The sequence below is a fragment of the Lepus europaeus genome, chromosome 23 (assembly GCF_033115175.1).
Source record: "Lepus europaeus isolate LE1 chromosome 23, mLepTim1.pri, whole genome shotgun sequence".
NCBI classification, from domain to species: domain Eukaryota; kingdom Metazoa; phylum Chordata; class Mammalia; order Lagomorpha; family Leporidae; genus Lepus; species Lepus europaeus.
The window spans coordinates 7,752,433-7,770,020 of record NC_084849.1 but is presented as its reverse complement, the minus strand read 5'-3'; the positions used below and the strand labels follow the sequence as shown (position 1 = coordinate 7,770,020).

The following is a 17,588-nucleotide window of genomic DNA, read 5'->3' as shown; positions in this document are numbered from 1 at the left end:
AGTGGAAATCACAGATCGCAAATGTTGGAAAAGGATCAAAACCCACTGTCCACTTCTTCAGCCGCCGCGCGAAGAATCGCAGTGCAGAGTAACATGCAGACCCCTTCTGTCCTGTGTCCGGGTCACCCGTTTGAGGGAATCCTAAGAACTAAGGGAAAAGCCAGAGAGGCGGGGAGGTGGAGTGTGATCAGGGATTGCTCCACTGGAAAGATGAGCTTTAAGGAAAAACAAAGGATGCCCAAGATCCACGCATGCGCGACACGCAGACCCGCTGACTAGTGCTCGGGCGCCCTCTAGCGCCTCTTTTGGAGGCCGGAAGTTCCGCGTCCTCCCTTTGCCCGCCCCTTCCGGCTCACTTCCGCCTACCGCGCCCTGGTCCCCATAGCGGAAGCGCCGCGCTCTAACCCGGACCTGCACCTCTCGGTTGAAGCCCCGGGGCTGCCAAGATGCCGGTAAGTGTCTGAGCCCAGAGTGTGCAGGGGACAGCGGGAAGTCGTGCGTGCGACGGGAGATGCGGGCCTGAGAGGGCAGGCCGGAAGCGGAAGGCTGGCGAAGGGCGGGGTTGGCCCCTCAGGTTTGGGGAGTCTGGGGGTGCTGTCCGCCGGGGTCGACTGCGGGGCAGGAGTGGGCCCCGGCCCCGACTTGGGAGGAAGCCGCCGCGGCGCTTCCTGCCCGGTTGTCCCCGGTGGCGGCGCCCCCTCGCCCCTCTGCTCCCGGACGCGGGCGGGGTGCCCAGAGGCTCTTTGGAGCCCCGAACCCAGGGCCGCGCTCTTTATGTTTCGGGGTCCAACTTCTGCTTCGCCCCCGCACCCAGTCGGGCCCGCTTCCTGCTCCGCCGCAGGGGGCGGTCCCGCCCGCTGCGTGTCCCCGCCTGACCCCGCTGCCCTGACTCCTCCCTGCCACCCCCGCCGGGGCCAGTGGGCCTGGGGCCCTCGGAGCCCACCCAGGGTCCGCAGCTGGTTTCCAGATGCTTCCATCTGCTGAGCATCGGAGTGGGGGTGGGAACGGGCGGTGCGGTTGTCTGTGGGCTTCCGGTTGCGGGTAGGAGCACGGTGGCCCTGCGGCCGTGGGATACCCTGCAAGCTGATGGCTGTGGCAGCCGCCAAGGCCAGCACACAGGTACCCATAAGAAAAGGAGCACTCAGGTGGTGACAGACGCCGGGAAGCAGGTGGATCAAGACCGTTGCTGCTCCAGATAATGCATTCCTGTCCCGGGAAAAGAACAGTAGATAACGTTTCACGAATCCCATAGGTAGCATTGCCTCCTGGGGACTGCTAGGCGGAGCCCGAGCCACACGCTGTGTGGACGCTCCTTGTGCCCCTCGGCACTGACCCTGCAAGGCGGATACCATTGTTTCTGTCGCAGAGAAGTCAGCAGCTCCTGCAGGGCCGCTCGGCCATGGCCAAGCCCCATCTTCAGCCAGGACTCTAAGCCCTGTGTGCATTCCAGTTGCCCGTAGGGCACCCTGGACTTACCCTGCGATTGCTCACTTTATCTGGATCCGTTAGCCTGGGAATTCTTTTTTATTATTATTATTATTATTATTTTTTTTTTGACAGGCAGAGTGGACAGAGAGAGAGAGAGAGAAAGGTCTTCCTTTGCCGTTGGTTCACCCTCCAATGGCCGCCGCACTGCGCTGATCCGATGGCAGGAGCCAGGTGCCTATCCTGGTCTCCCATGGGGTGCAGGGCCCAAGCACTTGGGCCATCCTCCACTGCACTCCCGGGCCACAGCAGAGAGCTGGCCTGGAAGAGGGGCAACCGGGACAGAACCGGCACCCCGACCGGGACTAGAACCCGGTGTGCCGGCGCCGCAAAGCGGAGTATTAGCCTAGTGAGCCGCAGCGCTGGCCCGCCTGGGAATTCTTTAATCCCAAGGACTGTCGCCACAGCACCCTGCTACGTGCACATGGCTGGTGAACCAGTGAACACATGGTTGGGGCCCGTGCTGGCGTACAGAAAGCCTGCCGTCTTGTAAAAAGCAGAACCAGGAATCCGCATACAAACCATTCTCCTAAATGTGACTTTTCTCTGTCTCTTAACTCACTGACCCACAGGAGGCAGAATATGTCTCATTTTGCAAATTTGGAAACTGGCTGAGAGAAAGAAGTGGTGTCTTGGTCAAAGTCATCAACCCAGGAGAGAGCAGGTCTGAAAAGCTAGAGCTTGGGTTCTGGTTTAAATGCAGCTGGGGGCAGCTACCCCTGATTTACATGGTGTTTGCTTATTTCCATTGTGGAAATACTGCCACCGTCCACCACCGTGCTGTCACTAACCGTGGAACAGGAGAGATGCAGTGTCACGGTGTTGTAGTATTTGTATTTCTGCCATAAACGTAACAAAGATAGAACCTTAACAACACAGACAATGGTAATTGTAATTTGAAAAATAGAATGAGAACATATACCTTTGTTTTTTTTTAATAATTAATGTAATCTGTAAGGTTATATAATAAGAAGTTTTTAAATATGGGCGCCGGGTTCTAGTCCCGGTTGCTCCTTTTCCAGTCCAGTTTTCTGCTGTGGCCCGGGGGGGGGGGGGGCAGTGGAGGATGGACCAAGTGCTTGGGCCCCTGCACCCGCATGGGAGACCAGGAGAAGCACCTGGCTCCTGGCTTCGGATCAGCGTGGTGCCGGCCATAGTGGCCATTTGGGGGGTGAACCAACGGAAGGAAGACCTTTCTGTCTGTCTCTCTCACTGTCTGTAACTCTACCTGTCAAATAAACTAACAAAAAAAAAGAAAGAAAGAAAGGGAGAGTTACAGAAAGAGTAAGTGACAGAGACAAACATCTTCCATCTCCTGGTTCATGGCCGAAGCTGGGAGCTTGGAACTCCATGAGCATCAGCAGGGAGCTGGATTGGAAGTGGAGCAGCTGGGACTCAAACCGGTGGTCACGTGGGATGCCGGCACTGCAGTCAGCAGCTTAACCCACTGCACCACAAACTGGTTTAAATTTTTGGGAATGACTGTTTAATAACCAGCTTGTACAATTAAGTTGGTTTTATTCTATTTGAGAGATAAAGAGACACACACAGCACTCCCATCTGCCCATGATGGCCAGGGCTTTGCTGTGGCTTACGCCTGGGCACAGGAACACAGGCCTGGTCTCCCACATGGGTGGCAGGGACCCGATCACTTGAGCCATCACCACTGCCTCCCAGGATCTGCATTGGCAAGAAAGCTGGCATCAGGGGCCGGGAGTCAAACGAGGCGTTGTGCTGTGGGCCGCGGATATCCTGACTTCCAGACTGAATGCCTGCCCCTAGCGATTGACTGGCTTGAGCCGGAAGCAGCCGGCTCCAGCATGTCACTGTCGCCAGCCCTGCTGCTGCCCGCCCTACCTAATCTTGGGCAGATGACTCATTTTTTGTTCTTTTGGGGGATGTGCTTGTCAGCCCCTGTGACATTTGCCGTCTTTCTGCTTCTGTATTGGCAGGCGTATCACTCTTCTCTCATGGACCCTGACACCAAGCTCATCGGAAACATGGCGCTGTTACCGATCAGAAGTCAGTTCAAAGGCCCTGCCCCTAGAGAGAGTAAGTCTAAGCCCATTGTTCTCCGACGTTGGTACTGAACACCTGGCAACCTCCTGACATCAAATGGGTGGAATTCTTAGCTCAGTCTTGCACTATGTACTTGTACTGTGTGCTTGCTTGGTGGTATCGTGCTCTAGACCTTTAAAGATGGTGGTTGGGCCGGCGCCGCGGCTCACTAGGCTAATCCTCCGCCTTGCGGCGCCGGCACACCGGGTTCTAGTCCCGGTCGGGGCACCGATCCTGTCCCGGTTGCCCCTCTTCCAGGCCAGCTCTCTGCTGTGGCCCGGGAGTGCAGTGGAGGATGGCCCAAGTGCTTGGGCCCTGCACCCCATGGGAGACCAGGAGAAGCACCTGGCTCCTGCCATCGGATCAGCGCGGTGCGCCGGCCGCATCGCGCCAGCCGCGGCGGCCATTGGAGGGTGAACCAACGGCAAAAGGAAGACCTTTCTCTCTGTCTCTCTCTACTGTCCACTCTGCCTGTCAAAAAAAAAAAAAAAAAAAGATGGTGGTTGTGTGTTGCCTTCAATTGAAGCTGTGGGGCCAAGAGAATAAGAAACCAAATCGTTGCTTCCAGTTGCTCAGACTTGACTGGATGCTGCCCCATCGTTACCCTGCCAGTTCTTCCAGATGAGTCGACTGCTGCTCCCTCGGAGGACTGCCGTGTCTCCGTGCTTTCCAGGCCACCGCGGTGGTTCAGCCTCGTCCTCGGGGAAGGCTGCTCCGGGATCTGCACGTTCAGCAGTGCGTCAGTCTGAATCCTAAGCGCACTGCCCAACGGGACTCCTTGCTTCTCCTTTCTGAATTCCATTTCTTTGCGTTCCCTCTTGCACTTTGCCTGGTGAAACGTTTTTCACTGTTCAGAAAGCCCCGTCCGTTGGCAGTCGCCGTGGGAGATTCTTTCTGACGCTTCCGGAGATGTTCTGCCAGCGGGGTAATTTGTCTTACATTACACATGGTTCTGCTGCACCCACAAAGGTCTGCAGCGAGTTCCAGTCACGGTTTCCAGGACCCCGGTTAGAATTACCGTTTTTGTACGGATTCCATCGCCGCTTCTCTGCCAGAGTATTTGACTTGACCTCTTCCTAATTTAATTTTGTTGTCGACACCAGTTGAAAGCTCAATAAACTTAATAAATTTGGTGAGACACCACAGTCTCTACTTGATTCTGAGAAAAGGAACAGATGGAAAAAGACCGGAAAAGGCAAAAAATATGATAAAAGAATTGTAGTGCAAAGAAAGAACAATAATAGTCAGTGTTGCTCCAGCCTCCTGTGGGGAAACCTTTTCAGATGGTTACGAACACCATGTCGTATATCAGAGCATGCAGTTAGCCAAGGGCGGAATAAATCTTTTATTTTTTTTTAAAGACTTATTTATTTATTTTAAAGGCAGAGTTACAGAGAGGCAGAGAGAGAGAGAGAGAGATCTTCCATCCACTGGTTCACTCCCTAAATGGCCGCAAAGGCTGGAGCTGTGTCAATCCAAATCCACACGGTTTCAGGGGCCCAAGGACTTGGGCCATCTTCTACTGCTTTCCCAGGCCACAGCAGAGAGCTGGGTCAGAAGTAGAGCAGCTGGGACTCAAACCGGCACCCGTGAGGGATGCTGGCACTGCAGGTAGCAGTCCCGGAATACATCTGTTTACTAAAATATTTTTAAATGTTGTGTATTTGAACAGCAGAGAGACAGAGAAAGATATCTATCTCCCTTCACTGGTTCACTCCCTAAGTGTCTGTAGGAGCCTGCTGCCTCCCAGCGTTCCCATCAGCAGGAAGCAAATCGAGAGCCGAGCCAGGATTTGAGCCAGGCACTCCAGCATGGGACACTTCTGTGCCAAGACCATCTCGTGCCCTGAGAGAGGAGTAGGTCTAGGAGGTCTGGTTACTACTACCTGTTGAGGAGGAATGACTTGGTTGTGTCCCCCGTAGACAGAATTACAGCTGAACTGGCGTGGAAGCCTGTGCTGGGAGCTAAAAAAGTTAGCATTCTTTAAATCAGTTCATTGAAATTCAGCAGGGAGCTCCTGAGTGCTGGCGCCTCTGCTGTTGCCCCGCCCCCCTCATTGTTGAACAGGACTGGCGGGGCCTTGTAAACAGCTCTGAGAGGTTTCCTGTTTGCAGACGAGAGCTGAGTGGGGACGGAGACCAGCGCACTGCTGAGGACTGAAGCTCAGGGGACGAGGAGTATAAATAACCGCGTCCGCCTCGCTGAGACAGCCGGCTGTCGAGACCCTGAGACCTTGGCCTTTTCAAAATTAAGAAAATTGCCAAAGAAATTGTGTAATGACATCTGTCTTTGTCACAACAGTATTTCTGCCTTTTCTTGGGCTGTGGCCACTCAGAACATCTTGTGCAAGTACATCTTCAGTCATAGTTTTCAGGGAAGGAACGATGCATCTGCAAACCCCAACACGTTCCTAAGAGCTTTTCCCTGAAGCAGCAGCGTGTAAACTTAAGTCAAATCATGTGGGAGGCCGGCGCCGTGGCTTAACAGGCTAATCCTCCACCTTGTGGCACCGGCACACCGGGTTCTAGTCCCGGTCGGGGCACCGGATTCTATCTCGGTTGCCCCTCTTCCAGGCCAGCTCTCTGCTGTGGCCTGGGAAGGCAGTGGAGGATGGCCCAAGTGCTTGGGCCCTGCACCCGCATGGGAGACCAGGAGAAGCACCTGGCTCCTGGCTTCGGATCAGCGCGATGTGCCTGCCACAGCGGCCATTGGAGGGTGAACCAACGGCAAAAAGGAAGACCTTTCTCTCTGTCTCTCTCTCTCACTATCCACTCTGCCTGTCAAAAAAAAAAAAAAAAAAAATCATGTGGGAGACGTTCTATTTGTTTATTTTATTTATTTTTGTTTTACAAGCCAGTGTAAAGTTTTTCATACTGTATATCATAAGGCAAAATTATTTAAAGTTAATACTTTATTTAAAATATTTATTTATTTATTTATTTGCAAGGCAGAGTTACAGAGAGGCAGAGGCAGAAAGAGTGAGCGAAAGAAATCTTCCATCTGCTGGTTCACGCCCCAAATGGTTGCAATAGCCAGAGCTGAGCTGATCCGAAGCCAGGAGCTTCTTATGGGTCTCCCACGTGGGTGCAGGGGCCCAAGCACTTGGGCCATCTTCTGCTGCTTTCTTGGGCCATAGCAGAAAACTAGATTGGAAATGGGACAGCTGGGACTTGAACCGGCACCCATATGGGATGCCAGCACTGCAGGCGGCGGCTTTACCCGCTATGCCACAGCACCGGTTCCATTTAATATATTTTTATTTAAGGAATTCCCCATGTTGCAATTCCTTCCACTGTCCATCAGAGCTGTCTACTTGGTTCTTTTAAGTCTTCAAGCCCTTTTTGAACAAGTGATGCTTAATCCACAGTTGTCTTATCAGCCCAAAATTATCTGGCCTTTGTTAATCTTCCTTGAGTTACATAATGACAACTTAAAAATTCCCCACCTAGAATCTTTGGAATATACTTTATCTTCAAGCAATTTATTCTTGAGTCTTTTTACAGAGTAGATAGATTTGCCTGATTCTTAATTTCTGATACCCTCTAATACATGAGTAAGTTCATATTTCTTCCTGAGCCATCACTCAGAAATAAAACTATCTGTGGGCTATTCCAATACATTAAGATACTCATTGGGGCCGGCGCCATGGCTCAATAGGTTAATTCTCCACCTGCGGCGCCGGCACCCCAGGTTCTAGTCCCGGTTGCTCCTCTTCCAGTCCAGCTCTCTGCTGTGGCCCAGGAGTGCAGTGGAGGATGGCCCAAGTCCTTGGGCCCTGCACCCGCATGGGAGACCAGGAGAAGCTCCTGGCTTCAGATCAGCGCAGTGGGCCGGCTGCAGCGGCCATTGAGGGATGAACCAACGGAAAAGGAAGACCTTTCTCTCTGTCTCTGTCTCTCTCTCTCACTGTCCACTCTGCCTGTCAAAAAAAAAAAAAAAAAAAAAAAAAAAAAAGATACTCATTGAACTCCAGACACGCTCTCAAGATAAAAATCTTAAGGAGTCAGCACTGTGGCATAGCAGGTAAAGCCACAGCCTGCAGTGCCAGCATCCCTTATGGGTGCCAGCCTCTGCACCTGTATGGGAGACCCAGAAGAAGCTCCTGGCTCCTGGCTTTGGATTAGCGCAGCTCTGGCCGCTGCAGCCAATTGGAAAGTGAACCAGCATGAGGCCGGCACTGTGGCACAGTGGGTTAACGCCCTGGCCTGAAGCGCCAGCATCCCATGTGGGTGCCGGATCGAGACCCAGCTGCTCCACTTCCCATCCAGCTCTCTGCTATGGCCTGGGAAAGCAGTAGAAGATGGCCCAAGTGCTTGGGCCCCTGTACCTGAATGGGAGACCCAGAAGAAGCTCCTGGCTCCTGGCTTTGAATTGGCACAGCTCCCGCGTTGCAGCCCTCTGGGGAGTGAGCCAACTGAAGAAAGACCTTTCTCTCTGTGTCTCCCTCTCACTGTCTGTAACTCTAACTCTTAAATAAATAAATAAATAAATACTTAAAGGCCGGCGCCGTGGATCACTAGGCTAATCCTCCGCCTTGCGGCGCCGGCACACCGGGTTCTAGTCCCGGTCGGGGCACCGATCCTGTCCCGGTTGCCCCTCTTCCAGGCCAGCTCTCTGCTGTGGCTAGGAAGTGCAGTGGAGGATGGCCCAAGTGCTTGGGCCCTGCACCCCATGGGAGACCAGGAGAAGCACCTGGCTCCTGCCATCGGAACAGCGCGGTGCGCCGGCCACAGCGCGCTACCGCGGCGGCCATTGGAGGGTGAACCAACGGCAAAAGGAAGACCTTTCTCTCTGTCTCTCTCTCTCACTGTCCACTCTGCCTGTCAAAAAATAAAAATAAAAAATAAATAAATAAATACTTAAAAAAAAAAAAGCCTTAAAAAAAAGGAAGAGCCAGCTTGACTTACCATCTCAACATGAAAATTGGAGTACTAATATTTTCAATCCTAAAACCAACCTCATGGTTACAGACACTCCACCCATCACTGTTAACTGTTTCAAGCTTCCTATTCCAGCTTTTATTTATCAAAACTCATACTGATCAATCAGTTCTAGGTTACGAAAGAGGATTTTTTTTAAAGATTTATTTATTTTACTTGAGAGAGAGAGTGAGAGATCTTCCATCTGCTGGTTCACTTCCCAGATGACCGCAACGGCCGGAGCTGGGCTGATCTGGAGCCAGGAGCCAGGAGCTTCTTCCAGGTCTCCCATGTGGGTGCAGGGGCCCAAGGACTTGGGCCATCTTCTACTGCTTTCCCAGGCCATAGCAGAGAGCTGGATCAGAAGTGGAGCAGCCGGGACTCGAACCAGCACCCATGTGGGATGCCAGCATTGCAGGCGGCAGCTTCACCTGCTACATTACAGCACCAGCCCCGAGTTTTTTTTTTTTTTTTTACTTTTTTATTTTATTTATTTTTATATGTCAGAATACTTTTCTTTCTTTCTTTCTTTTTTTTTTTTTTTTTTTTGACAGGCAGAGTGGACAGTAGAGGGAGACAGAGAGAAAGGTCTTCCTTTTTTTGCCGTTGATTCACCCTCCAATGGCCGCCGTGGTAGGCGCGCTGCGGCCGGCGCACCGCGCTGTTCCAATGGCAGGAGCCAGGTGCTTCTCCTGGTCTCCCATGCGGGTGCAGGGCCCAAGCACTTGGGCCATCCTCCACTGCACTCCCTGGCCACAGCAGAGAGCTGGCCTGGAAGAGGGGCAACCGGGACAGGATCGGTGTCCTGACCGGGACTAGAACCCGGTGTGCTGGCGCCGCAAGGCGGAGGATTAGCCTATTGAGCCGTGGCGCCGGCTACTTTTTATTTTTTCAAAAGTATTTTGTTGTGGGATGCCAGTGTCATAGGCAGTGGCTTAACCTGAGCCATGGTACAGACCTTTCAGAAGTATTTTTAAAAAAAAAAAATAAATAAAGAAAATTTAAAAAAAAGAAGTATTTTGATCACGAATTTACCTGTGTGTCAGACTGGTTTTCTAAATGCATTGAGAGAGGTCTCAAATGATAGTCATTAATTGTTAGTAGTAAATTATTTCTGAATAGTAGGGTACAGGGTGACAGTTAAATTTTTTGTGTGTTGATTGGATTTTTTATAAAGTGTGTATGATCTATAAAAAACCAAATAAGGATGGATGTTGCTTGGGTCCCAATTCCACGTCATAGTGCTTGAGATCAAATCCCGCCTCTCCTTCCAGTCCACGTTCCTGCTGATGGCACCGGGTGGGGTGGGGGCCCAGATGATGGCTCCTGCCACTCACGAGGGAGACCTGACTAGAGTTCCAGGCTCCTGGCTTCAGCCTGGCCCACCACCAGCTGTTGCAGGTTTTTGAGGAGTGAACCAGTAGATGGAAGATATCACTCTCTCTCTCTCTCTCTCTCACTCTGCCATTCAAATAAATAAAGCTAAAAATCGGGCCAGCATTAAGGTGTAGTGGATGAAGCTGCTGTCGGCAACAACGGCATCCCATATGGATGCCAGTTCGTGCTGTGGCTGGTCCACTTCCCATCAGACTCCCTGCTGATGGCCTGAGAAAAGCAGTGGAGGATAACCAAGTCCTTGGGCCCCTGCCATCCGTGTGGGAGACCCAGATGAAGCTCCTGACTGTTGGCTCCTGGCTTTGGCCTGGACCAACTGGCTGTTGCGGCCATCTGGGGAGTAAACCAGCAGATGGAAGATTCTCTCCTTCTCCCCAACCCTCGTAACTCTTTCAAATAAATAAATATTAAAAATAAATAAATAAAAAAACTGAGGCTGGCGCTGTGGAGTAGTGGGTTAAGCTGCCACCTATAGTGCCAGGTGGACACTGGTCCAAGTCCCGGCTGCTCCACTTCCAATCCAGTTCTCTGCAATGGCCTGGGGAAGCAGTAGACGATGGCCCAAGTCCCTAGGCCCCTGCACCCACATGGGAGACCCAGAAGAAGCTTCTGGCTTTGGATTGGCCTAGCTTTGGCTGTTGGCGGCCATTTGGGGAGTGAACCTGCAGATAGAAAACCTTCCCCCCTCACCCCGCTTCTCTCTAACTCTGTCTTTGAAATAAAACAAAAAAATCTTAAGAAATAAAAATTAACTACATACTTTATTTTCTTGAAATTGTTTTACAGGCTTTATTTTGATAGCTTCATTTAAAAAATGTTTTTTATTTATTTGAAGTGCAGAGAGAGATTTCCCATGTGCTGTGTTTCATCTCCAAATGCCTGCAGCAGCCAGGACTGGGCTAAGCCAAAGCCGGGAGCCTAGAATTCAGTTTTGGTCTCCCTTGAGAGTAGTAGAGACCCAGCCAGTCCCGGGAGAAGGCAGGAAGCAGAATGGAGAGACAAGGCGTTCTGATACAGGATGTGGGTGTCCCAAGCAGCAGCTAACTGCTGTGCCACATATGTGCTCCCTAGTTTAATTTTATTCAACTATAAAATTTTTGACAGTTGATCCTGGATTTTCTTTATGGTTTTTACAGGCTAAATTACAGTTTGCAATTGACTGACTTTTCTTCCCTCCTTCTCCTTGTTATCCTGCTTAGCAAAAGATACAGATATTGTGGATGAAGCCATCTATTACTTCAAGGCCAATGTCTTCTTCAAAAACTATGAAATTAAGGTAAATGACAGAGCTTTTAATATTTCACTTTAATTTTCTGATTAGGATAATCTCTACACTGCAGTGAGTTGTCATGAAGAGAAAATGCGATGTGAAATTGTGAGTCTTAAATTCTAGAACACTGCCTGGTATTAGATTCTGGAAAGATACTGGTTTCTTTTTCTTCCTCCAAAGTCTGTACTGGGGTTGACAGACTACAGCCTGAGGATTGAATCTGGCCCATGGCTTCTTGTAAATAAAATGTCATTGGAACACAGCCTGGCCCTCAGAGCCTAACATGTTTGGTTTCTGGCCCTTTGTAGACAAAATTAGCCAATTCTGGGCCGGCGCCGTAGCTCAACAGGCTAATCCTCCGCCTTGCGGCGCCGGCACACCGGGTTCTAGTCCCGGTCGGGGCGCCGGATTCTATCCCAGTTGCCCCTCTTCCAGGCCAGCTCTCTGCTGTGGCCCGGGAAGGCAGTGGAGGATGGCCCAAGTCCTTGGGCCCTGCACCCCATAGGAGACCAGGAGAAGCACCTGGCTCCTGGCTTCGGATCAGCGCGATGCGCTGGCTGCAGCGCGCCGGCCGCAGTGGCCATTCGAGGGTGAACCAATGGCAAAAAGGAAGACCTTTCTCTCTGTCTCTCTCACTATCTACTCTGCCTGTCAAAAAAAAATAATAGGCCGGCGCCATGGCTCAACAGGCTAATCCTCCGCCTTGCGGCGCCGGCACACCGGGTTCTAGTCCCGGTCGGGGCACCAATCCTGTCCCGGTTGCCTCTCTTCCAGGCCAGCTCTCTGCTGTGGCCAGGGAGTGCAGTGGAGGATGGCCCAAGTGTTTGGGCTCTGCACCCCATGGGAGACCAGGATAAGCACCTGGCTCCTGCCATTGGAACAGCGCGGTGCGCCGGCCGCAGCGCGCTACCGCGGCGGCCATTGGAGGGTGAACCAACGGCAAAGGAAGACCTTTCTCTCTGTCTCTCTCTCTCTCTCACTGTCCACTCTGCCTGTCAAAAAAAAAAAAAAATAATAATAATAATAATAAAAATAAATAAACAAATAAATCTTAAAAAAAAAAAAAAAGACAGCTGTCTGCTCCTAATTCTCCCATTAAGGCTATAGTTTCTGTTTGAAAGGTAACACACCTTTTAAAAAAAAAAAAATTAGCCAATTCTGGTGTAAAGACATTTTGACATTAATTTAGCACCTACTGTGTGCCAGGCCTGGTGGGTAGCATTAGTCCACAAGTGAGAAATCCTCCTGGCTATGTAATTTTCTTAGTATGCGTGTATGCCCTGAACCTGAGAAGGGGAAGTAGAGACTTGAGCCACCCTGGTCCTGCCCCACTCTCCCCTCTCTCCTTAGTCCCTGTGATGAGGGAAGGAAGGGGAGGGTCACGGACGAGGAGGAGGGAAAATGGAAACCAGGTTTCCTGAGCTCTGCTCTCCAGGTTACCAGGAACGGCAGTGAGATGAACTTCAACGTCCTCCTTCCAACTTTGACCTTTTGAAATCAAGCAGGATGTAAAATCTTTATTTATAGATTCCTGATCTATAAATTGTAGTCCAAACATTTTGTGATATTAACAGAGTGTTTTCTTTGTCAAATACATGGCCCAAATGCTGTGTTTGTAGTAGGTGTAAATAAATATTATTCTACCACACTTTATTTCCTGGTCTTAAAAACAGGGAAACGTGTAGGTTTCTTTTTGTTTTTTCAGCTATAAATACGTGTAAAATGTGATCTCACGTCTGCCACATTGGATCAACATCCGTTCGTCTTCTCCACTTCTCCTTTTGCTTAGCTCAGGACGCCAGGCTTAGGGAGTTCTTCAAGAACATGTCACACGTGAAGTAATTGCTTCCTCTTTTAGAGTAATGAATGTTTCTGTTCTTGGCAGAGATCCTGAAATGAAAGGGTTTTTAAAAATTGGCCAACCATATGGTGCACCTCAGGTTATCCAGGCAGCCTTGTTAATTCTGCTTCCTGCGCAGGGTGAGGGGCTGTTGGCACAGCTCCCCAGGACCGGGGGTGAAGGGAGCTGAGAACGAGAGCCTCCACAGAGCTCGGGTGGAAGCCCTGGCCCTGCCCGCCTGCACAGAAGGGAGCCTGCCTGGCAGAAGGGGCCTCGTGCGCCACAGCAGTTGCACCGTCCGGGCTTTCAGTAGATCATCTGGAGACAAAGATTGGTTCCATTTGTTGGACAGAACTGTTAGGTTTTCGTCTGTACTGTTTGCTAAATTTTCTTTTCCTCTCTGTAGAATGAAGCCGACAGGACCCTGATATATATAACTCTCTACATCTCTGAGTGTCTAAAGAAACTCCAGAAGGTAATGGATTAAGCTCGGGAGATTGCTGACAGTTGTTTATACTCCCAGCCGTTTTTTGTGTGTCGCGACTCCAAGGACAGCTAGGAAATACTCCCTTAGACTTGGACGTGAACTGAGGAGGAAGACCTGAGTGCAGCTCTCTGAATTCCCACTGAGTGACTGTGTTTTAAGCTTCATACGTATGTGTTTGCAAGACGCAAACCTTGACAGAGAGATTCCGTTAAGCCCTGGGCTCAGGTGTTCTTCACCTGGAGACAAAGGGCGGGGCTCAGGGGTCCGCGAATTTGAGTGGGGAAAAAACTGGGTTTTCTTCCCATGAGCCTTTGGCTGACGCGGAGCACTTACCTCCGTTGTTAATGTTGGCAGTAGCCCCCGGTAGTGTAAGGACTGCCGGTGACGTTCTCTCACAGAATTCATGCTGCTTCCATTTCTCATGAAACTCGGAACTTTGTTCACACTCCTCTCTACTTCAAAATTGAGTTATGAGGCCCCATGCCAGAGTTTGGTGAATTAATAAAAGCCATGTGAGACCATGTCATATATATATATTTACTTTTTTTTTTTTTAGTGCAATTCCAAAAGCCAAGGCGAAAAAGAAATGTATACACTGGGAATCACAAATTTTCCCATTCCTGGAGAGCCGGGGTTTCCACTTAATGCAATTTATGCCAAACCTGCAAACAAGCAGGAAGATGGTAAGAAGGGGTCTGTGTCCTTTCTTTCTTTCTAAGATTTGATTTATTTATTTGAAAGGCAGAGTTAGAGGCAGAAGCAGAGAGAGAGAGATGTCCTCCATCTGCTGGTTCACTTCTCAGATAGCCATGACAGCCAGAGCTGGGCTGATCTGAAGCCAGGAGCTTCCTCCTGGTCTCCCCCATGGGTACAGGGGTCTAAAGGCTCGGGCCATCCTCCGCTGCCTTCCCAGGCACATTAGCAGGGAGCTGGATCAGAAGTGGAGCAGCTGGGACTTGAACTGGCACCCACCTGAGATCCCAGCACTGCAGGCAGCGCTTCACCTGCTCCGTGGCAGCACGGCCTCCAGGTGTGCTTTCCTTGTGGCACATGAAGACCCTCTGTGGCTTCCAGATTGACAGTGGACTCGCGGGAACGTGTGTCGTCGTGTTACCATCTTCACTGAAGGCTCAGGGCAGCAGTGTGACAAGCAGAGCATCTTTTGAGTGATTTTGAAATGCGTGCAGTTATAAAACCACTTGGACTATATTTGGACTGTCTTTCCTGTTTCTCCTCCCGTCAGGGGTGTACCGCTGCATTGCCGAGGCCAGCGTGCAGACCAGCTGTGTTCTCAAATGCAGTTCTGTTATTTTTCTGTTTCAGAGGTGATGCGTGCCTACTTGCAACAGCTAAGGCAGGAGACTGGACTGAGACTTTGTGAGAAAGTTTTTGACCCTCAGAATGATAAGCCCAGCAAGGTAAGACTCCCGTCCAACTGGTAAATCAGATGTCGCCACCACCAAACACACAGAGGTCTCCCGTTTCCTGCTTTGCAGTGTGGCCTGGTAACTGGCAGTCCACTGACTCCCACTCAGTAGTGAACTGTTTACAGTAAGAGAGCTGTAGTTGTGAATTCTCCTCAGGACATCGAAGTCCCTCAGAGACTGTGTGCTGCGCGTCTTGGCTGTGTAGATGCCCTCCACACCCACGGGGGACTGGGTCCAGGACTCCTCTCGGGTACCAAAGTCTGTGGGTGCTCCAGCCCCTTACATAAGGTGGCGTAGTGTTAGCGTATAACTTATGTACATCCTCCCATATACTTTATTTATTTATTTATTTATTTTGACAGGCAGAGTGGATAGTGAGAGAGAGACAGAGAGAAAGGTCTTCCTTTTGCTGTTGGTTCACCCTCCAATGGCCGCCGCAGCCGGCGCATCGTGCTGATCCGAAGCCAGGAGCCAAGTGCTTCTCCTGGTCTCCCATGCGGGTGCAGGGCCCAAGCACTTGGGCCATCCTCCACTGCTTTCCCTGGCCACAGCAGAGAGCTGGCCTGGAAGAGGGGCAACCGGGATAGAATCCGGTGCCCTGACCGGGACTAGAACCCGGTGTGCCGGTGCCGCAAGGCGGAGGATTAGCCTGTTAAGCCACGGTGCCAGCCCCTCCCGTACACTTTAAGTCATCCCAGATTGTTACCCAGTACCATGGCAGTGCTATGGGATAGTTGTGATACTATGACAATTACAAGAGTCTCTACGTGTTCTGTCAGATGCAGGTTTTTCCCCCAAATATTTTCAGTCTGTTGGATTTGTACTTTGTGAGTCTAGAAAGAATTTCTGCAGGTCTCTTTGAGGAATTTATAATGTAAGGGACACCAGACTAACATTGACTTTTATTATGAAATGGACTGAATTCTGACTACCCTGAAGTATGTCATCTGATGTGTGCTGTTCGCCCTGTCTCGCTCCCCCTCCTCAGTGGTGGACTTGCTTTGTGAAGAGACAGTTCATGAACAAGAGCCTCTCGGGACCGGGACAGTGAAGGAAGCCTGGACAGGCACCGACTCGGGAGCTGTGGGCCGCGTGTTGCAGCAAGCTGTACTCAGTCCTCTGCCTTTATTCCATAGGTTTGATACAGAAGAGAGCATGTCTTGTCTTGAAAAGCTCCTCGTCAAGAATTTGGGGGGGGGAGGGGAGAGTGGGTTGTTGAAGGATCATTTGAAATTTTCTGCACTATTAAGCCGTGCTTAATAAGAACAAATAATAAAAAAAATTTCTAACATTCCATGTCAGAAAAACTTTATTACTTACCTTTGTCATTTTTTTTGTAAAGCTCACTGATACTTTTTTTTTTAAAGATTTATTTATTTATTTGAAAGGCAGAGAGACAGAGGGGTCTTCCATCTGCTGGTTCACTCCCCAATTGGCCGCAATGGCTGGAGCTGGACTGATCTGAAGCCAGGGGCTTCCTCTGGGTCTCTCACTCAGGTGCAGGGGCCCAAGGACTTGGGCCATCTTCTCTTGCTTTCCCAGGCCACAGCAGAGAGCTGGATCAGAAGTGGAGCAGCAGTGTCTCGAACTGGCATCCATATGGGATGCTGGCACTGCAAGCGGCAGCTTTACCCACTATGCCACAGCGCCGGCCTCATTCCCCACCATGATACCTTTTTAAAATGTACATTTCAGGGAGGGCAATTGATGCAATGGTTAGGAATGCCTAGATTCACATCCTGGCTCTGCTCCCAATTCAGCTTCCTACTAATGCATCCTGGGAAGCAACAGATGACGACTTAAGTGCTTGGACCTCTTCACTCACGTCCTGTCTTTAGCCTGGCCCAGACCTGGTTATTGGCTGCCTTTCAGGCATAAACTAGCAGGTGGAGGACCTCTCTCCCTCTCCCCCCTCTACCCTTCTCTCCCTGTCTTTCCCTCTCCCTCCCTCTCTCTCCCTCTCTCCTTCTCTCTATCCCCTCCTCTCTCCCTCTCCCCCTCTCTCCCCCTCTCCCCCCCCTCCCTCCCTCCCTCCCTCTCTCTCCCTCCCTCCCTCTCTCTCCTTCTCTTTCTCTCTCTGACCCTCTCTCCTTCTCTCCTTCCCTCCCTCTCTCTATCCCCTCCCTCTCTCCCTCTCTCCCTCCCTCTCTCTCTCTCCCTTTCTCCCTCCCTCCCTCCCTCTCTCTCCTTCTCTTTCTCTCTCTGCCTCCCTCTCTCCCTTTTCCCTCCCACTCCCTCCCTCCCTCCTTCCTGCCCTCCATCATTCTGCCTTTCAAGTAGATGAAAATAAACAAGCCCTTGCCTAATTAAAACACTGGTTTATGCCCATGTTTTTTCTTTTCTTTCTTTTTTTTTTTTTTTTTTTTAATTTTTGACAGGCAGAGTGGATAGTGAGTGAGAGAGACAGAGAGAAAGGTCTTCCTCTGCCGTTGGTTCACCCTCCAATGGCCGCCGCGGCCGGCACACCACGCTGATCTGAAGCCAGGAGCCAAGTGCTTCTCCTGTTCTCCCATGGGGTTCAGGGCCCAAGCACTTGGGCCATCCTCCACTGCACTCCCGGGCCATAGCAGAGAGCTGGCCTGGAAGAGGGGCAACCGGGATAGAATCCGGCGCCCGGACCGGGACTAGGACCCGGTGTGCTGGCGCCACAAGGCGGAGGATTAGCCTGTTGAGCCACGGTGCCGGCCTATGCCCATGTTTTTTCTAC

The 17,588-nt window shown here is 50.9% G+C and overlaps 1 protein-coding gene across 1 annotated transcript; it reads left to right on the top strand.

Annotated features, from left to right (window-relative positions):
* Positions 1-345: 345 nt before the first annotated feature.
* ARPC3 (actin related protein 2/3 complex subunit 3) lies at positions 346-16,172 on the top strand. The gene is made up of 7 exons (XM_062182406.1): positions 346-452; positions 3,438-3,537; positions 11,057-11,133; positions 13,374-13,442; positions 14,011-14,137; positions 14,778-14,872; positions 15,870-16,172. The coding sequence occupies exons 1-7, from the start codon at positions 447-449 to the stop codon at positions 15,930-15,932; spliced, it is 537 nt and encodes a 178-aa protein (XP_062038390.1). The 5' UTR covers positions 346-446; the 3' UTR covers positions 15,933-16,172.
* The last annotated feature ends 1,416 nt before the right edge of the window (positions 16,173-17,588 follow it).

Coding starts and splice junctions, on each gene's coding strand:
- ARPC3 (XM_062182406.1), top strand. Junction 3,538..11,056: donor AGGCCCTGCCCCTAGAGAGA/GTAAGTCTAAGC, acceptor TATCCTGCTTAG/CAAAAGATACAGATATTGTG. Junction 11,134..13,373: donor TCAAAAACTATGAAATTAAG/GTAAATGACAGA, acceptor TCCTCTCTGTAG/AATGAAGCCGACAGGACCCT.